This window comes from Aplysia californica, unplaced genomic scaffold (genome assembly GCF_000002075.1).
Source record: "Aplysia californica isolate F4 #8 unplaced genomic scaffold, AplCal3.0 scaffold00019, whole genome shotgun sequence".
In the NCBI taxonomy this organism is placed as follows: domain Eukaryota; kingdom Metazoa; phylum Mollusca; class Gastropoda; order Aplysiida; family Aplysiidae; genus Aplysia; species Aplysia californica.
This window is the reverse complement of record NW_004797289.1, coordinates 25548-41753: the sequence shown is the minus strand read 5'-3', so window position 1 is coordinate 41753 and position 16206 is coordinate 25548. Positions and strand designations below refer to the sequence as shown.

Sequence of the window (16206 nt, the reverse complement as noted above, 5' to 3'; positions counted from 1 at the left end):
TCTCCACTAACACAAAAGCAGGAGACCAAATTCTAGTTTGTGAACATTCAAGGATAATATTCTGACAAATGCCCTAATTTTGGCTACTTGATGAGTGCATAATTCGGGTGTTTTATGATAATATTGACTACAACTTATAAAAACAAAATAAATGAAGCAACACAAATGAGAAGTTAACTAAAAATATATACACATAACAGCATTTGTGTGTGAAAACTAACTCAATGACAAATTGTGTTTAAACAAAAAATATTACCTGCACACTGCAGTTGACTTAGAATGTTGGCTCCCTCAAACAAGTGGTCCACCATCTTTGCGTTTGGCTTGATGCAACGGATGAAGTTGGTTCCCTGAACAGATGGAGAATGAAAGGGCATTGCGTAAGAGTTTGGAAGGACATGTAGAGCTACTTCTATCACATATATTGCTGTAACATATTGCTGTCACATCTCCTGACCAGCATTCCATGCAAGGTATACAAGATAATTACAGTATTGCTTAAACTTACTCAACTGTTCTGCAAACAATTTTCACCGAACATTAAAATTTATATCATCATCCTAATAGACACAATTTACATCATTTTGGTGGCCCCAAAAAAACTTGTACTTTAAAGGGATCCAAAAGAGGAAACATATTTATAAAAGGACAAAGTTTTAGCCTAATTCAAACATCACACTTCTGCGTACTGGCTGGTTCCTCAATGACAGGCAAGACAGCCTCTGTCACTGAATGCCTTGAAAGCAGTCTACTGTAATCTTGATGTCACACACAAAAACCAGCACATACCGTATCTTGCATTTTAAAAATGTTTAGAGCAGTGTTTGTCAACCTGTTTTATAGCCAGCACCAACTTTTGCCACACCTTAGAGGTTAAAATTCCCGTACCACCCACCTATACATATTTCCGAACATGGTATTAAATAACACCAGTCACTAAACACTTCTCAGACTTTTGGCTAAGATCAAAGTGTTGCACCTGTTCCGACTTTTCAGCCTTGTGCCGAGTTCAAAGCAGGACAGATGCTACATGAAGCTGATGAGGCTTCGTTCTTGATTATATCTTTTGGATGGCAACGTCCTGTTCTAAAAAAACAAAAAACAAAACAAAACCCACCAGTCACTACTGAAGTGATCTCCACCATCCACCAAAAGTAATCCCAACATGGAAAATGAAAATGACAACATTACAGCAAAAACCATGAATCAAGTGAGTACGTACAGTGGACCTGAGTTTGTCCATGAGGATTCCCAGCTGTTTGCGGAACTTGGATCCCACACTGATGAAGTTGAGCTTCCCGGCAGTCGCTGCGGCCTCTGTGGCCTGAAACAATTTCTTCAGCAGCGGATTCTTCGTGTCCTGGATTAGGAACTCCAGAGAGGCATGTAGCGCATCGTTGTTTTTCTCGATGAACTGGGTCTGGTGGGCACATGATACAAATATATTAAGACATAGAAAAGTAAACATACAATACATATATATCAAGACATAGACACAGACATACAATATAAATATATCAAGACATAAACATGTAAACAGAAAATATAAATATATAACACAAATATGTCAGGACATAGACACACAATACAAATATGTCAGGACATAGATACATTAAATAAATATGTCAGGACCTAGATACATTATGTAAATATGTCAGGACATAGACAAACTGCACAAATATGTCAGGACATAGACACACTTTACAAATATGTCATGAAGTTTCAAATGGAAACACAAAGGACACAAACAAACATAAGCAACTCACTGTATGGTAACAAACAGCCCCAGCAAAGTGACGGATCAGGAAACCTTCTGTATCTCGCACATCTCGGTGACTCTTCAGCTTGGACTTACGGGGAACCTATTCACACCAACAACAATATGCAAGTCAGTAAATAGGCTAAGGGCAACAAACAAACACTTTCCACTTTCTCTATCCTGGGGTTGGCTCTTAATATTATTCCATGTCTTCCCACTTTTCTGTACATCATTCTCTGTGACTCTTAAGTGAACAATTATTCAAGGGGAATAAATTCTCCAAGGAATTAAACACACGCTGATTCTTTAGTTTTAGTTTTAGTAGGGTTTTTATAGCGCTCGCAACTGCATAAGATCATATGAGCACCAAGGGGTGGATGTCAACAGAGAAGTCTTTACAGGGAATCAGGCTTACTCTGGTCACCTCTCTAGCTTCAACAGCACAAAGTCTGCTTCGACTATCAAGGCACCCCGGAAATAGAGGGTCATAAAAGTGTGACAAACATACAAAAGAAGTAGAGGAAAATGATGATAGCAAGGATGAGGAAAGAAAAAGCAGCAGTTCCATGTGCAGTTCAGGCACAGTTATGAACATGACATAGATGAATCAGCCCATTTACAATTCTATTTTGCATAAGAGCAGGTTAATGTCTACCCTTTGAGAATGGCCTAAGACACTTCAGTCAGTAGCACCGCCCCGGGGGGTACCCTGATTCTACACACCTAGCCTGTACGATGTCCTCACTGATATCATCAAAACACTGGAGTTAGAGGGTTAACCCTTTTCTTGTGGTTCTAGAATTTTAATCCACATCAAATCTTCACAAGGTTAACTGGGCCTTACACTTGTAAGAGTTAATCAAACCACTGGAGTTAACCAGGCTACTGAACTGAGAGGGTTAATCCAGCCATTAGAGTTAACCAGGTTACTGGACTGGCGAAGTTTCTTTTCTAGATTCTCTATAATGTACACGAGTGGCTGATCTGAGTTATAGACAGGAGACAAATTGTTCACAAGCGTTCACAAGTGTTGTTGAGAGCTTACACTGAGGCGGAAGTGGTTCTTGTTGCGTCCGTGGACCTCGTTGGTGAAGTGGTCATACTTTGGTGTGGGCAGCTTGCTCTCCTCATCCAGCAGGTCGAAGATGCCGCAGCTCTTGGCCTCAATCAGCTCGATACAGTCCTGGTTGTCTGTCCACTCAATCTTCTTCACACCCAGACCTTCCTTCTCGTACAGACTTTGTTCCTGGGGAATGGAGTTTGTTTTGATTGTTGAGTAAAGAGAAGCACATCCACACAATAATGGTCATTAAGTGCTGGATAAAAGTAAGACAGACAGGCAGAAATAACAGAGGAAAAGTAAAGAAGTAGGTCCTACCAGTGGCATCTCCCAACCAACCACAAGGGAATAGAGGAGCACGCAGATACATGTCAATGCCAGCAACAACAGGTTGACATATTGTACATCTCCCACGGGACTGAGACGCCAGGTATTTTGTTTTGTTTAAGTGAAGTGGTATACATTGACACAATAATGATTATTCAGTACAGGAAAAAAAAATAAGATGGACAAACAGACAGATACATCAATTGGAAAGAAAAGAAGTAGGACAAACCAACAGCACCCTCCAACCACCCGCAGACAACAGATGAACACGCACAAATATGTCACTGCCAACAAGACAGCACTGAACAAGCTGGCATATTCCCCACTGCATTAGGATACTAAGTGGGAGGGAACAAAAGGAATTATGGGAGCAAGTTGATGTGAAAAAATTTGACTCTTTGTTCAGAAGAGAGATGGGATGACAAGAAACGGTATCTATTAACTTGAACTAGAGAATTGAATGAGCCAAAAGAGGAGTACGTCAAGTTGTTCCTACTGTGATCGTAAGACTTTTTAAAAATGTTCACAGACTCGAAGGTGATTGTGATGTCTGGAATAGAAGGGAGGTGAACAGACGATATAAGAGATCTGTTCCTGGAGGATGCTGGTTTGTGGTGCCAAGATGTGGCACCAAGCATATGTCGATGCCCAAATTTGTTAGAGGAAAGAGAAACACATCCAACAGTCATTCAGTGCATTGAAAGAGTAACGGATGACAAGAGAGGGAAATAAAAGCAGGACCTTCCACACTTGCCCTCCAACAAATCGCATGGTATCCAACTCCTTGCACCAAGGAAGAACAAACTAAAACTATGTTAAGAGAAGCCAGGGTCGGTACCGCCTGGTACCAAACCCACTTTTTATGACTGTGAAAACTAACTACATTGTCTCTCATCTGACACTTTGTTGGTAAGAAGGAATTTCTACTACAATTGTGTATGTATATAAGATTTAGAATATAAATAAAATGGATGTCTTCCAGACAAAGAGATATTTAGGGGTCCTATGGGAAGAGAACCATTTCCATTTCCCAGAAAGGACATAAAACTAAGACTCACAATGGACCCCTGCCTTTCTTAGAAACGCCTCTCCATGAGTGTGGGTTTTGGGAATTTAGATCAATTCACATTGATTTTAGAGTTCAACAATAACAAATTCTTTTTTACCTCTTTCAGAATACGATCATTGAAGAACTGTTGCAGCTTCTCATTGCAGTAGTTGATGCAAAACTGTTCAAAACTGTTTACTTGGAAATATTCTGAGGAGAAGAAAATTTAATTTAAAATTACAAATAATTAAATCTAGCGGATAAAAATATAGCACGTTTTTTTATTGAATTTTCTGATAAGAAAGTTCAAAGCTATGATTCCTTACAAAATCCATCAATGACCCATGGTAAAGATGTATTTGGTAGCATACCTTGTTTCTCCATTTCACTTCATATTGTGGATTTTAAAAAAACACATTCATCTTCTCAAAAGGTTCTTCCGAGAAATCAAAGAGCAAAGTGGCTAGAATCAAAACAAAATAATTCTTCCAGAAAAATCCCATACATTTCACACCAAAAAGAAACAGCACTGATTTACTTTTCATTCTCAAATTGACAATCCAGCCCAGTGCGTGAATAATCTACTTCCAAGTTAAGTATATTTGAAACCATATTTGGCAGACATAGTGTGAGAAGGAATGAAAAACCACACCCAATTTCCAGTTCAACTAAAACAGAAACAGCAAAAGGAAGTTGCTTTTACCAAATCCAGCGATATCCAGCACACCGATGAAGCTAACAGAAGAGCCAAAAGGAATGGATTTGTTGACCATGTCAACGATGTAGTCGAACATCCGCGAGTAAATCGATTTGGCCAGAGCATCCCTGGCATTGCTTGCCTCAGAAGCCTTCAGGGGAACCCTGGAAAGAAACAATGGGAAAATTATTGCATTACCAAGGGGGTTTATTTGCTTGTTTGATGAAGTAAAAAGACGCGCTTCAATATTACAATAAACGTTAAGAGCAGGGAGAAAAGCAAGATATACAGACAGAAAAAAATAGAGGAAAAGCACACAGACTTAAGACCAACCAGCAGCACCCTCCAACCTCTCTCATTACAAAGTGAAGAAGGGAAAAGACAATGTATTCACAAGAAGGAGAGACCTGCAACGCTCTCAGACACTCACAGGGAAACTATACGAAAACGCTTTCTGTCCTGAGGACTACATACGGAAGAAAAGTGAAGGGTAGTTAACGGTCAAAAGGTAAACCAGCAAGATAACAGCCACATATTACTGAGTACCCTTGTAACATACTGTAATATCATTAAAACCCTACAAGAGACAGTCGTTGACTCACTTGATGGCACTGCCCTTTATGCCTTACCTAACCCCTGCTCCGGTGACACTCTTTGTGCCATTCTGTAACATTTACTCTTTTAGTATACAAAGGTTCTCCTAATTCTACCTTCAAACACAACCAGTTTTGTCATCAAATTTTTCAACATCACAAACTTCCTGATAAAGCCACTCTTATCTAATTGATTTGCATAAAATAAACACCAAACTGAAAAGAATGATCACCAAACTGAAAAGAAAAGTATAGTCCTGGCAATAAACATACATTTTTATTTGAATAAGATGAATCTACTGAGATTTAATAGATTGATGTTATGACTATAAATAACAGAACGCACAGAACGGACCCAGTCATAGACTCACTTGATGGTAATGCCTTTCCTGTCTCCCCTTACAGCCCCATCTGTAACCTTTATGCTTCCCCTCACATCGCGACATCCATGCTTTCTTGTCGTATCTCCATTTTTTTAAACATTGAAAATGTGACTTTTTCTTAAGCTCACTCTTTGTTATGAACTGTTTTCACTGTTTAAAAAATGACAAGAAAGCACTGAATTCGCGACATATTTATCCCCCCCCCTCGCTAAATACCTTGTGACACACCGTAACATTACTGACACCACCAGAGACAGAGAGATAGAGACATTGACTCACTTGATGGCTGTGCCCTTCATGCCTCCCCGTGTAGCCTGCATGACACGGGAGCTGAGAGAGTCTCGGAGTTCCTCCACGTCCACACCCAGCAAAGACGCGGCCATCTGGATGGAGTCTTCAGCCACCTTAGTCACCTTACAGCCTCCTACAACACAGATGTGTGTGTGTGAGAATCGTGTGCGTGTGTGTGTGTGGGGGGGAGAAGCATTTAATACATAAGGTTATTTAGTGTTAGGGAAAAAAATATGAAAGGCAGGCAGAAAAAAAAGTAAAAAAGATAAGATGTAAGACCTACCAGTGGTACCCATCATCCATCCACAATCATTTTAGTTTAGTAACAATTTTACAGTATGTACAGAAAGGTGGGGGTGGGGTTGGGGGCAGGTGAGGGGTATCATCGAGGTTTTCTATGAAAAAGAGACACACATCGACACAATAACAGTCATTTAGTGTCAGGGAAAAAGTAAGACAGACAGTGGTATCCCCTTTCTCCCTTCTATGGGTTTCAGCATCTCTTAAACATATATTATGAACTTTCCTTGTTGCCATTTCTGTAAAAACGACGGAGACTATGGCCCAGGACAGAAGTCATTAAGAACTTTTGCTGGTTACCTATACTTCGGCACAGGATGAGAAAGGCTGATGATGATCATGAAGACAGACAGAAAGACAAACAGAAAAAAAGGAACGATAAAAAATAAGACCAATCACTGGTGCCCCCCCTACAATTCAGAAATAGTCTTAATAAATAAGTGATTAAGATTAATCTTGTACTAAGCATTAACATCTCTTATAATCTCAACAAAGTTTACAGCAGTAGGCTACGTCTGCATTGCTGTTTTGTCACAGCATTTCCATGGCTGCAGGAAATATGTGCTAGTAGTTTCATGTGCCATCCGGTAACAATTTAATTTCCAAAGCAAGACTGATGGACATAAAGAAAAGAGGGAAAGTAAAGAAGTACGACCTACCAGTTGCGCCCTTAAACCATTGACTCGATGAGGGTTTGTTTGAGTAAAGAGAACCGCTTCACACAATAATGGTCACTCAGTGCTGGGAAAAAGTAAGATAGACAGGCAGAAACAACAGAGGGAAAGTAAAGAGGTAGGATCTATCAGTGGATCCCTCCAACCAACGACTTGAATAAGGGCGAGTGGTTAACATGTACACACATATCAAGAATCTGTCAAGTACAGCCACTACACAACTCATCGCTACGCCCAAAACAAAACCCTAGATGATATTAAATAACAGAGTTTGGTTGAGGGTTTTTTTTGTTTGAGTAAATAATTCTGCAAAATAGCAGTCATTTAGAGCAGAAAAAAAGTAAGAGATGCTGACAGATACAACTGAGAGAGAGAGAGAAGAGAAGTAGAACTTTCCAGTGGCACCCTCCAACCTGTCTATTGCTAGGAAACAAAGCTCAACGAACCTTTAGCATCATCACTGTCCTCAAAGGAGACATTCCCCAAATGCAAGATGGCTGCCACCAGGGCATAGATCCCCAGACGTTCATCGTCTTTGAAGCCCAAGTGCTTCATGGCAGCGTCGCACACGCCAAAGTCATTGACGTCATCTAGGACAGGGTCCTTCAGGCTGCCCAGCTTCAGATACTGGACGTAACAACACAGCAAAAACATTATGTTAATCCTCGTGAATACATCACGTTAATCCTCCTGTCTCCTTGTTTGAAGTTTGAGTAAAAAGAAGCACATATGTACACAGGAAGTGGTAACTTAGTGAAAAAAGGGAAAGAGCAATAAGCAGACAGAGGGAAGGGGAAAGAAAAGAAGAACCTACCACTGGTGGCCTCAAACAACCTACCATCTCATTGTTCAGATACCAGTCATTACAGATATCATTGAGAATGAAGTATGTCTATAACCTCTGAGAGAGAGAGAGAAAGTGAGAGAGAGAGATAGAGTGTGTGTGTGAGAGAGAGAGAGAGAGAGAGGGAGAGAGAGAGGGACAAACTGAGAGAGATGGAGAGAGAAGCGTGGGGGAAAGGGAGAGAAAGGGGTAGGGGAAAGGGAGGGAGAGAGGAAGACAGACAGACAGACAGACAGACAGACAGACAAACAGACAGACAAACAGACAGACAGACAGACAGACAGACAGACAGACAGACAGACAGACAGACAGACAAGGAAACAAGAAGACAGACAGGGAGACAGTAGGATAGTTAGGCAGGGTGACAAGGAAACAATAAGAGCAGGATACAGACAGAGAGAGACATAAATTTTGCACAATAACGTGTAAGTCACCACTCCAATAAGATTGTTTGGGCCAAGGTGGAAAAAAAAAATCCCAATGATTTTTAAACAGGTGTGAAGATATTATGGCACTAAAGAGGAATAGGTATTGTGCATCAGAAAGAAAGGAGATAATAGTTTCCAGCACACACAAATGATATCAATGCACGTTTTTTTGTTGTTTTTTTTGTTTTAGTAGAGGTTTAACGGTGCTCGCAACTGCATCAGGTCATATGAGCGCCAGAAGATTAGAGGTGTTACAAGAGAGTAACAAACATGAAAAAGACGGAGGGGAGATAAGGACGACAGATGTTTGATAGGAAAGAAGAAGCAAACCACACCAGAGCACCCGCCAACCACCCACCAATGCATGTCTGAGTATTTATTTATATATATATTTATATATAATGAAAATAATATTGCACTGATGCCAGAATCAACAGAACCTGTGGTTTGAACAGTGGCAAGAGAAGAAAAAAGCAGACAGAAATCTTAATATAGTCAGCAGGACAGAGGTAAAACTAAACACGGGTACCTTACCACCACTACAGAAAAACAGATACACTCTTATCTTACTATGGCACTGAAATTATTATCGTTTTACACTCCCTCCATACAATTTAGACCCTCAAGAAGGCAAACTGCTTCCACCCTGCCTGTCATGGCTGACCTGACCTGAGTGGGATACGGTATCTCAACAGACATGATGAAGACACTCAAGAACAAAAGAAAAAAAAACTTTCTTTCTTAAGAGTCGAGTTTATGTCTTCAGCGTGTGACAGGAAAGCACCTAACCACCATACCACAGATGCCAGTATGCTATGCAATGATGTGAAACCTCTAGAAATTATATCAGATTGCAAACCTCATTTAAGAAAAAAAAAAGGCACAGCAAAGAAGAGTGGGAAGTGAAAACAAGGTATCCTAATTAACATCCAAATTTACGGGGGGGGGGCACAAAGAAAATTATTCACACTACATTTTGTTCACGCTAATCTAGCCAGTGGTGTCAGATACAAGGGACAAAATAGCTGCTGTGTGCACGCGAAAGATCATCTTACTACAGGCGTGCAAATAATCTGATGAAATACAGTGATGCTAAAACATGAAAAACAGCCTCACAGTTTTACAAAAATTCCAGACACTCCGCCATTATCACAAATAAAATTTCTAAAATACAAGAGTGTTCAAAGAGTATGGGCAATCAACTTGGATGACAGTGGACTTCACAGCATAAAGATGAAGACACATTCAACTGTGCAAGTTGTCCAAAGAACAAGTCAACAGTATCATACTATTCACCATGCATTTGAAAATGTTTATGCAGAAGCCTACATTTTAAATGTGAAAACAAAACAATATTTTTATCAACGATAATTTCTAACAACTGCCCGAAATGAAATCTTGCCTTAGTTTCATATTTTCACTGTGGGATCACAATACTTTTTAGTATTTCAAGCCAAAAAAATTGTCTGCTGTGTAATGTTGTCCTACATTTCTATCAAACAGTATCAAGCTATATACTGCAATCTCCTCCCTCCCCTCCATCCTCCTCCCCTCAACTACAACCACTGGAAGAACCCATTTCACTATAGAGACATTATTCAACATGAGGTAACTCCATCCAGTAAAAATTCTATACTAAAACGTTCTATCTGATGACATGTTTTTGCTAAAACCAAAAGCCACGATCATGCCACATGCATTTACAGTACAGCATGCAGACAAATCTGAGATAGAGGATAGAAGAGAAGGGGAAATACTTCACTGACAAAGACAGAAAATTTAGAATGACAGAGCAAAACAATAAATATATAGAGAGAGATATATGTTAAATCTCTGTAGGAGACAAAAGAAGCAGGAAAGAACCAGACAACGGATAAAAAGACACATTAACACGATCATGGCCAAATAGTGTCAGGATACAAAAAATACAACAGAAATAAAGAGCAGCTCTCCTTCATGTATATTGGTGGGTGTCATCCCAAAACCTTGACTGCTCCTTCATAGTTTTTGTAGAAGTCGTCATGCATGCATGATGCAACTGTAAAATTATGCTAAAAATAAACAAGACAAGTGCTCGGAGAAGGAGAAAAAGAAAATCTTCCTCCTTATCCAATTAAATTAAGCACTTAAAACTATGGGGGAAAAAAAAAGACCAACCTGCTGACTTTTTCTGTTGTCAGTCAAACTCTTCTCAGATTTTCGGTTGCAGAAGAACTGTGTGTTGCCTTGCTTCAAGTACTACAAGCACAAGACAAGAAACATCCCAGCTAACACAGCATCAAAGCAGAACATTGAAGAACACTCATCACCCCAAGGGGCAAAGGTCACTTACACTGCTCAGGGGCGTTCTGGAGGACAGCCATGCTGCTTGAGAATGGCCTCTGACAAATATTGTCACTGTGCTATGAAAATATTTTACGTGCACAAGATGTTGCACTTAAACAAAATGTTTCCAAATGTTGCACGTATGCAAAATGTTTCCTTACATCTTGTAAAAAATAAGTCAACCTTTCACTCACTAGACACTGGGCTTCGTTTCTAAGTACAACCTTTAAGTACTGGAGTTTGGAAAGTAAATGTTACACTATAAATCCTTTTGCATCTCTCACAATGAAATTTTCATCTAAATTTCAAAGCCATGGCTCTCCTCCAGACCTGCATGTAGACATCTAGTGCACTGTGTCTTACAACATAAGCTCCTTCATTATACCACGTCACAAAGCCCCAAGCAGAATATTGTTACCTCCTACTTCAAAGTGTTAGGCTGAAAATATCCTGACAAAAATCAGTATCAATACCGCACCATATCTAAAACTAAATTTTAAAACATGTAAAGCATTTCAATTCACTTCCATCTATAAAAGAAACATAATGGGTGAACTATGTAACACACATTTCGCTTTGACAAGATAATACCTTTCTATTTAATGGGGGAGAAAAATTCATTCCTTACGCTATACTGCTTTTCATATTTATAACTGACAGTAAAGAAAGTGACTAAAGCAACATCCCCTCAAGCTGCCCATTTCTAAGGTAGTATTTTTTTCCCTTTGTCTGTCCTGACAACAGCATAGGGATACAAAGCACAACAAACAAAAGGAAATCAAACTAAAACAAAATCTACACGGGAACCAAGCTGAACACAGGAGCAGTTGTGATGTTTTTACATTAACAGAAATAAAATAACAAAGAAAACAGAAACAGTGGAAGTGAGAGTTTATAAAAACATAAAATTCTCACATAAACAGAGGAAAAGACACAAAAAATAATGGAAAATAAGAAGAACTAATTGAAATTCAAAGTAAATTATATAAGTTATTTCACGGTTGGAAAAAAAAGTAAATAGAGAATAAAACAAAATAAAATAATGCTTTCTTCACTAATGTGTTATATCTTTCACTTCTTCTTTCTTTCAAATAATAATTAAAATATAATCAACACTTTTGAAAAACGTCCAACAGGAGAAATAGCAGCATGCAAACATTTCAAAATGATTACAGAGATTCTCTAAAAGGTTCAAGAGTTGTATCTTGAGTTAGAGTTTGATACAATTGCTCAGAACACTGCAAAATTGATACATATACCTAACAAAAGAAAAGGAGAATCATGATCATTCTTTTAAACTCTTGTTTCTTTTAAAACGTACCTGCAATATTTGCCCAAATCACTCATCAGAGTTATTGTGTCATTTGATTTACACTCACCTTTTATGTAAGCACATGTGTGTGTATGTGTGTGTGTGTGTGTGTGTGGATGTGTGTGTGTGTGTTTGTTTGTGTGTGTGTGAGTGTGTGTGTGTGAGTGTGTGTGTGTGTGTTTGTGAGTGTGTAAGAGTGTGAAAGTATGTATGTGTGTATGTATGTGTGTTCGTGAAGGTGTGCAAATGTGTTTGCAAGTTTGCACCTGTGTTTGTGTGTGCGAGTGTATGTGGGTGTTGGAATACATGTTTTTGCCTACAAATCAGAATGTGCATATGTCCTAGCCAATATGTGGGTTCTAATAACCATGTCAAATAGAAATGAACACTTAACAACATATTGTGCTCCAGTTGACTGCGCAGTACAACAATGCTCTGTAAGGTGCGAATCATTTAATACATCTCTCATGGGTGAAGATCATTTACCTCCCATCCGCCAGAGATGAAGGCCATTAGCCTCCTGTCTGTCAGAGGTGAATGTTTGTCTTATTTGAGTACATGTTTTATAGCGCTATCAACACAATTTCAGAGGTGTAGTTTATTAAACTCCTGCTATCTGGCAGAAATGTTACCTGGAAATGATCTGGGGGCGCCAGTTTGAGCTTTTTGCGCAAGTCTTCGGGCGAGCCAGCACACAGGCGGTAGAAGATGTGGTAGTTACGCTCCTGTGGGGCCTGCGTACAGATTCTACTCTTCTCCAGCAAATAATGGGAGATAAACCCGCCACACACCGAATTCTGTCGAGAACACCCAGTGTTTAATGAAGATTCATAACAATTGATACAGTGGAAGTATGATTCATTTGAGGATATCAAACGAAAAAGCACTTCAATATGAACTGCTGTCAATTAGAGCTAAGTAACCTACAAGCATGAGAATATGATGGAAACAGCAAGGGGACTGCAAAGAAGTAAAAACCATCAGCAGCAGACTCCAAATAGAAGACTACTCTACACAATAAAAGTTGTATCATTTTGGTCTTTTGATGTCACCCATCAGTCAAAGTTCTGTAAGTAAGTTTTTCGTGCTCTACCTCAGCCTATTTCGGGGGGGGGGGGGGGGGGGGGGGGCAAATGTACATAATACAAAACAATCCTAGCATTACAAGGTTTGACTGACCTTGCTGTCAAAGTGTATCTCCACAAACTTGCCAAAGCGGCTACTGTTGTTGTTCCTCACAGTCTTCGCATTGCCAAAAGCTTCCAGCAAAGGGTTGGCTACAGGAGACAAGAACATGAAGGAGATCAATATCAAAGACATAATTACTGGGTTAAAAAAGTGAGTATCTACTCAGATTAGAGCTACTGGTAGCGAGTCGACTTTTTCTCTTTCAAACAGTATTATTTTAGCATATGTTTTTAGTTGTTTTGTTTTTTCCCAAATTGCATTATTACAAGACTACATTGTCCACAATGGACAAACCAAAAGGTTCCCAAGAATACAACTAAAATCCCAAAATTCTATTTACAACTTAATCATAGTCTCTAGATCTGTCTGGAAGTTCATATGCATATGAAGATAAGATGACAGAAAAACCCAACAGTAGTAGTGCAATTATAATTTTAAAACTTTGACGTAGACTTGATGAAATTCTATTTTTATGCTACAATATGGTATACAGTACAAGTTGATAACCCCACTAAATCATAAATAAAAAAAGAAATAACAAATTAATAATAGATGAGTAGGCCTACTACTGACCATAGAAAACACGTTACAGTATAGAAACAACGGCTTACACTCCAAAATCCTTTGCTCAATGGGTCCGGCATGAGTTCCCCAGCTCTCCGTCAAGTACTTGAGGATATGCTTGGTGGACTCAGTCTTCCCGGCCCCCGACTCTCCACTCACAATGATGGACTGGCTGAGCTTGGTCACCTTCATGTCTCTGTACGCCTTATCAGCTGGAAAAATTGCAATTGTAAATGTTTTACATCTCATCAACACAGTTTAAATCTGGTTTGACCTTGCCTGTCAGGACCAACCTGGGGTGGAAAGAATACAACTTCCAACGTGAAAGACGAAGACCTACAACAAATATCTCCCTACACAAGAATTGAACATATGTTTTCTGCAAGCAACTGCCAAGAGCCGAACCATTACATCCCAGACAACAGTCTTATCGACAGCACAAGCCATAAATGAGAAGTTTTGTATTAAAGAGCAGCACGTCATCACAGTAACGTCCATGTAGTGCTGGTAAAAGGCAAAATATACAGACAGAAAAAAAAGAAATAGTAGAACAGTAAAGTACCATTTAACCACATGCAACAACAACTGAACTGAGCTGTGTTGAATATTTTGGCCAGTCAGTACTAAAAGAACCACATTTCTCCAGTTTGTTTATTTCTAGAAAAGAGAAACACATTGACACAGTAGCCATCGTATAGGGAAGGAAAAAAGAAAGACAGACAGATGCAACGGAGTGAAAGAAAAAAAAAGGGACTTACCAGCGGTACCCTCCAACCATCCTCATTTCCCAAGAAACAGGTAAGGAAAATAGCAACCCCAACAAGGAGTAAAAGACGCAGACATTGTAGCAATTTAAAGTAAGCAATCACAGTAAAAAGTGAGCGTTTGTTTGTTTGTTTGAGTAAAGAGAAGCACATCAACACACAAATGGTCATTTAGTCCTTTGAAAAAGAAAGACAGGTAGAAGGAATAGAGGGAAAGAAAAGAAGTAGGACCTACCAGTGGCACCCTCCTACCACCGTCAGTAAAGGAAGAAGCACAGAAAAAGCAGTTGTCTAACGAGCAGCACATAATATGTCAACTCACCGATGGCGTAACAATGAGGTGGCAAAGTGCCAAGTGACTTCCCCTGATACTTTTTGATGGTGCTCGAGGCGTAGAGATCAGGGATCTCATAGTACGGGTTGATAGCAATCAGAATGTTGGCAGTGTAAGTCTGAGGAGAGCAACAGGGGAAAGAAAGGGGCGGGGGGTCACTGGTAAACTTAGAATATTGTAGTGATGAAAAAAGTGAGCAGAGGATGAGATCAAGAAAACTTGACGATGAAAACAGCTAGAAAACAGGCAAATCAACATCATACATAAAACTTTCTAGTTTTGATTTTCGAAAGAGTTTTACAGCACTTGTAACACAATTAGGTCATATAAGTGCCGAAGATTAGAAGGAGAACAAAAAACAAGGAGAACAGATATGGACAATAGATGCTTGATAGGAAAAAAAGAGCAAACCACACCAGAGCACCCGCCAACAACCCACAACAGAAAAATAAGAAAAATGGACGATGAAAGTTAGAAAACAGGCAAATCAATACACAAAAATTACCTGAGCAAAAAAGTCAAGTGTATTTTTTTAAAAGCAGATCAATAAAACATGACCACTTTTTAGAGGTGACAAGACACAGAACTCAGGGTACTGAAAAGCACAATCTCACATAGTAAGAAGATATTGGTGCAAACAAAGAGAAAATTTCAATGTGTAAACAGCTCTTTGGGTCAAGAATGATGCAGATTGTGAAGAGACAGTAGAATACAGTATTTTTCTTTGACAGTAAATACCACAACAAAACAATTTCAAATGATAAAGGTTTCAAAACTTGACAAAACAACAATAACAAAAGTGCTTTGGAAAAGAGAAAGTAAAAAAGATGACCATGAGAACAAATAGGCCGAATTGTAAAAGTAAAAAAGGAGAAAACAAGTACGGAAGAAAATGACAAAACCAGTCCTGATTGATTTGATGTGAGAGCTTAAAACTTGCCCTTGAAAAGAACATTAAATGACAATTTGGTATACCTTGCAAAGGAAAACACTTACGTAAATCTGATTCTTCATGTACCTAATCTTGATATTGTGTAGCAAAGTGGCTTCATTGAGATACATCAAAGCACCTGATGGACAAAGATAAAAAAAACAGGGTAAATGCCACTTCTCTTTTAGGGAAATACATTCATACAAAATATTTGTCACTCATTCATCATTATATTAGAATTCATATTTCAGAAAGTTCCTAAGTCAGTCCGACCACCTACTGATAAAAAAAAATCAACCAAAGAAAGAGAGAGGGAGGAGAAAGAGAGAGGGGGGAAGATGGCGAGAGAGAGAGCGAGAGAGAGAGCGAGAGAGAGAGAGAGAG

General features: G+C 39.2%; 1 protein-coding gene across 1 annotated transcript in view; it reads right to left on the bottom strand.

Moving 5' to 3' along the window:
- LOC101853138 (unconventional myosin-VI) overlaps positions 1-16206 on the bottom strand; it is a gene marked incomplete at its 5' end in the record, with an annotated part of 37220 nt that overhangs the window by 18152 nt on the left and 2862 nt on the right. The window contains 14 exon segments of the mRNA XM_013086545.2: positions 257-350; positions 1223-1420; positions 1767-1862; positions 2805-3005; positions 4313-4404; positions 4898-5055; positions 6147-6291; positions 7579-7759; positions 10562-10642; positions 12674-12838; positions 13221-13318; positions 13841-14005; positions 14880-15009; positions 15888-15961. Of these exon segments, the coding sequence (XP_012941999.2) occupies positions 257-350; positions 1223-1420; positions 1767-1862; positions 2805-3005; positions 4313-4404; positions 4898-5055; positions 6147-6291; positions 7579-7759; positions 10562-10642; positions 12674-12838; positions 13221-13318; positions 13841-14005; positions 14880-15009; positions 15888-15961 (1878 nt within the window).